Here is a 5,304-nt window from a genome sequence, read left to right on the forward strand (position 1 = left end):
ACTCTCAAGTCACAAAGTCATCCAATTCAAAACTGAAGGGGAATGATCACAAAGAGTATCAAAAGAAAAGCTGATTGAAAACAAGAAAGGCCTGAAACTTTCAAGTTGCCCTTTCCCCTCGCAGAAGAGGATGGATTACAGAAACCACGATGCCATTGAATGGACCAATATCCTCGCAAGTCGCAATATGTTTCTGCAACCATCCGGTGATACATTTCATTCACCAGACATACAGCAAAGGACCAATTTATATTAATAGCTGCTGCTGCAAACATACAGCAATTAAAAGTTGGTTCACGTGAAATGCCAACTATCCTATTAAATGTAGTGAACATCATCCTTAAGATTTACACTAACAATGAATTCTAGCGAAGTAAAGCAAAAGACTGAAGAATCTGTCATGTCTACAAGTCATGCAACCATCGAACAATAAACTGATGATATGGTGCAACAGAGAGGAAGATTTCACTGCCAAGATCCAGGAGAACCAATTCACATTTGAGTCTCATCACACTATAATTGGTGCAACACTTTATAGGGAACATGGCACTGAAGCAGGATCAAGCTCCCAGCAGCCTATTAAAACCCCTCCTTTTTCCCCAGTCAGCTGAAATGCAGGGATCTGATGAGAGAATCTCCCGAACTCATCTTTTTTTATTTCTAGAATAGCAGGATTCAATTTTTGTTTTCTTAGAGACCTGAAGACTGACTTGAAACCATTCACACGCGCCATGGATGAAACTTTTATCCGGTCTTTTGAATTCTCGATGACCTCCACTATCTCATACTCAAACTTGTCTGGATCCAAACTTGATTTTTTCCAGTTCTTGTACAGTGCCCAAATCTCTCCTTCTCTTGGATAGATTTCAAACCTATTTCTATTATTAGAGACTGTTTTCACCACGTGCGAGAAGCTACTGGGATCAAAGACTTGGCATTTTTCGTTCTGCACTTTGAATGTTCCGCAAACAGTCTGAGGAGCAGTTTTACGCCCTGCACTAGATTCAAGAAGGACTGCATGCAATTTGAATGGGGAAGGAACAATCTTCTTAATCTGAGCATAAGTCTTTGGCAATGTACTATTTTGACCATAAAGAGCCCATACCTGATCTACCTGAAACTTCTCCATAGATCTGTCCATCGTAAAATCACAAAAAACTTCTTCAAAACGTTTTTCATCTGATAAAGTTATTGGATTTTTGGAGCTTCCAGAGGAGTTGCCGAGACCAAAGCTCTTTGTGTGTGAATGCGACTCTTCATCAGCTTGACATGACAAATGACTTGGTATGCTGGGACTTGAATGACAGTTCTTTTTAACACAATTATCGTCAAAATCAGTGGAAGGATTGTCATCGGCAGAAAGAGAGCTCATTTTATTTTGCGTTTTCTCCGAGATGTTCACTCCTCTAGGAGATTTTCGAACCTTAGCAGACTCACCATCAGTAGCATTGATGCCTTTCAAGTCCCCGGACTTCAGAGATATCGTCGCATTCTCAGATGTCCTGGATTTGTCTCTAGTTCCAGGGGGAACAGCAAACAAAACTTCTTCTACAGGTTGAGAATTTGAAGTCCTGCTTTCTTCCTTAACTTTGCCAGGGTACCAAATATCGTCTGGATCAAGGGGTAGGGAAGCAGGATCAAGTTCAAACGATCCCGCTGGTACACCCTCTCGCTCAGTTCCAGTCATTTTGAAAGAGGGAACTCGATGAGAGAACTTGTAAAGTTCATTTGGCTTTACAAAGAATGTACCAGATAGAGTAATCCTTGTTCGCTGGAAAAGGCTAACAAAACCAGTCACTTTATCTAAGTAACCAACTTGGACACCAACATCCCCAACATAATCAGAAAGAATCTCCACAATTTCATACTTGTACTTCCTATGGTTCTTTGGATCGGAGCTCCAACAAATATCCCAATCCTTGAAAAGGGCCCACGTTTCCCCTTTCCTAGGATATACAGCGTACAGACCTCTCTTGCCCATTTCACACTGAACTTGATGAGAAAATGTAAGTCGATCAGAAGTGGAATCAGTACACCCACGTTTAAATTTCCCACAGCCAACAGGCAATTCTGCCCTGACCCAAGCTCTGCCTCCTTGATCTTCTGGATGAGCCTCGAGCCAACTGAAAATCACATTAAATTCAGGACTGGATACCTTCCTAATGTGGGCATAGAATCTTGGCATACCATCCTCCGTATCATAGCAAGCCCAGATTTGGTCAATTGCAAAGCAATTTTCTGCTTTGTGCTTGTCAAAATCACTGAATTCAGGATCAGGATAATCATACACCTGTGCAGGATTACTATCAGAAATGGCATCTGGTTCGGAATCAGAATCAACGAGAAGTTCAATATTTTTGGTACCCCCTGATGGCGGTCTGGAAGCCTGTCCATTAACAGTCCCAATTTTAAAATTGTTGGTTTGCACATCCCTTTCAGGACAGCCCAATCCATTTTGATTTAATCTTTCCACAGAATTACTGCATGGCCTAGTTGCACATGCATGTCTTTGATTATCACCACCAACATCTTCTTTCTGCTGAGGTTTACTATCTCCAGCTGACTGGTTAGACCGCACCTTCTTCAGATGGCTTGCCAAATCATTCTCATCATCACTTACACCTTCATTGTATGAAACATTCTGCCGACGCCGAGATGATCTCCTAGCGCCATAGGCATCAAGTCCAGTTCCTTGTCCAGCAGGTGGATTGTTTCCATTTTCAATCTCCACATCTTCTGTCTCGACACTGGTTGAAGTATCAGAGCTTTCACTCGATTCAACTGTCTGCTTCCGACCCCTTTTCCTACTTTTGCGATCCACCTTTGGCATTGCAGCTCCTCCTCTCATACCACCTGTTCGCTTTCCATCCTTCCGTTTGGTTCTCATATCCTCAAACACTGGAGCAGTCTTTCCTCTGCATATCTCTGGACCCTGTTGGGGTCCAGTTCGTGTAGGTGGAAACCCAGCACTTCCTGCAGTCATTTTCGAGGTTCCTTGGTTAGGAAGTTCTTTCTGCACAAAAGACTGGTTGAGATTAGATTTAAGGGGCACATCCTGAAATGCAGGCTGACTCCATTTGGGTCCAGGAGGGACACCTTGAGAACCTATATCAAATGCTATAAAAGGCTTCGAGCATTTCTGGCAGCGCAGAGCACTGTTCACATAATTACTATAATACTGGTATCTAACTTTGCAAGAGGGGCACTCTGTCCAGAACGTTTCCTGCACTGCAGATGAAGCTGGTTGTGTAGATTGACGGTGATTTAGATTATTGAACGGAGCATTGAAACCATTGTGAACATTGTTTTGCCTGACAAATGGATATCGATTAACCTGATGAGGTGGTTGCCTTGCTACGAAAGATTTGGATAGAACTTTACACTTATTATCGTATGAAGACCTTTTAACTGGGTCAGAGAGAACCATATTTGCTTCCACAATTAGCTTGAAAGCTGCCTCTGCACCAGGCAACTTATTCTTGTCAGGATGAAGCACGAGTGCAAGTCTCCGATATTGTTTCTTGATGGTCGCTTCATCAGAGAACTTATCAATTTGAAGAATCCCATACCAGTCCCTTTCTGATCCCACTATTTTGTTTTGAGATGAACAGTGAACATTACAGACAGCAAGTAACTGGGAAATGTTCTCCAGTTGAGGGTAAAGTCGTTCTGCTTTCACCGCAACCTTTTTAGCCCCTTCAAAGTCATTATTCAGCAATTTCTTCTCCGCAAGCTCTTTGGCCTTTAGGGCCTCGTCCTTGTTGCAGTCCATCGCAGATTGAACTTAATAAATTAGCTGGCCAAGTGATAAGTATAAGTTCCTAACTTGTCTTCTTCATCTCAACTCTATAAGAAGAAAAAAGGAAAGTAACATCAATATCGCCAAAAAAAAAAAAAAGTGCATACATATAAACAGAAATCAAAGTGGATATTGACAAAATAACATATACTTCCACAAAGCAAAACAAGAGTACTAAATGGTAAGAAGGAAATGCTGCATTTCTCAAGACAGACATAGAAAAACACATTTTTACTATTAATTATGTCGCATAGCAACAGCTCTAGATAAGGAACTTTACCTTCAGTTATAACTTATGTGCTTTTGGAGCAGCTATGAGCGAGATTAGTGGCAAATCAAAACCACAGAAAGACCGGAAGCTTATATCAAGATATCAAAATCTGCAACAAAGAATAGCTAATTTCAACTAATCTATGGAAAACGATTAAGTAAAATATAAATAAACAAAACACATAACAATAATGTCGCTAGGGGTGGCAAGCGGACAGGTCGGTCGGATATGAACGGGTCAAAACGGGTAATTTAAAACCCGGATAAATTATCCGACCCGACCCAACCCGTATTTGAGACGGATAAAAACGGGTTTATCCCGCGGTTATGGCTTCTTAAATATGATCAATTATGAGAAAATTCCTAGTATTCCAAACTTGAGGAACTCCAATTTGAGGCTTTACAAATGTAAAATTTAAATATATTAGTTATCCATTGGTTATCCATTTGGTTAACCATTTCCTAAGTGGATAATATGGTTCTTTATCCATATTTGACCCGTTTTTAAATGGTTCATTATCCAACCCGTTTTTTGATGGATAATATGGGTAGATAACTGTTTTGTTTTAACCATTTTGCCAACTCTAGATGTCGCATATGGATTTCTCAACTCAAATGGTATCTTAAAGTTTGGAGGTAAGTCTATTTCTAGAATCCTGACTTCTGAGCATATTTCTTAAACGTGACAGAGCAAAATATAAGGTATCAGACAGTGAGAGTAACACAAGCAGCTCAAATTTTACCAAAAAACGAACAAAGGGAAGCAATTAATAGAGACCCTTAGTTAGTCAAAGTATCAGGAACTGAGACAAATCCAGAATTCAAACACCAAAAAACAGATCAACAAATATCCTAAACCCTAAAACTTCAATTAAGAGAATCGGAGTTCATACTCTATTATTGATAGGGGGGAAAAAAAGGCGGCAAACACAATCCAAATACTTCAAACTTCTAAAGCCCATGTGACCCAAAACCCTGAATCACAATACAAATCGAGAAACAGTACACACACAGAAATATGCTTACCCGTATGAGCCACGCGCCTGGGATGAAAAGGAGTATAACCGAATTATGAATATGGAGAGAGAGAAAACCCCAGTTGATAATGATTTGACAGATAGACACAGAAGAGAGAGTTGGGGAGCCGCGGGAAAGAGAGTGAAAGTTCAGGGAAAGGGGGAAAGACCAAGACTTCTGAAATTTCAATCCCCCAAAAAAGGATTAAATAAGTTCTT

General features: G+C 40.5%; 1 protein-coding gene across 2 annotated transcripts; it reads right to left on the reverse strand.

Annotated features, from left to right (window-relative positions):
• Positions 1 to 230: 230 nt before the first annotated feature.
• On the reverse strand, positions 231 to 5,304 carry LOC107766602 (uncharacterized). 2 transcript variants are annotated; one of them, XM_075217690.1, is made up of 3 exons: positions 5,096 to 5,304; positions 4,080 to 4,179; positions 231 to 3,846 (listed from the first exon to the last, which is right to left on the reverse strand). In XM_075217690.1, the coding sequence occupies exon 3, from the start codon at positions 3,770 to 3,772 to the stop codon at positions 533 to 535; it is 3,240 nt and encodes a 1,079-aa protein (XP_075073791.1). In that variant the 5' UTR covers positions 3,773 to 3,846; positions 4,080 to 4,179; positions 5,096 to 5,304; the 3' UTR covers positions 231 to 532. The 2 variants fall into 2 exon arrangements, with proteins under 2 accessions (XP_075073791.1, XP_016440899.2); XM_016585413.2 differs by lacking the exon at positions 4,080 to 4,179 and having other exon boundaries at positions 5,096 to 5,293.

The sequence above is a fragment of the Nicotiana tabacum genome, chromosome 7 (genome assembly GCF_000715075.1).
Source record: "Nicotiana tabacum cultivar K326 chromosome 7, ASM71507v2, whole genome shotgun sequence".
Lineage (NCBI taxonomy): Eukaryota > Viridiplantae > Streptophyta > Magnoliopsida > Solanales > Solanaceae > Nicotiana > Nicotiana tabacum.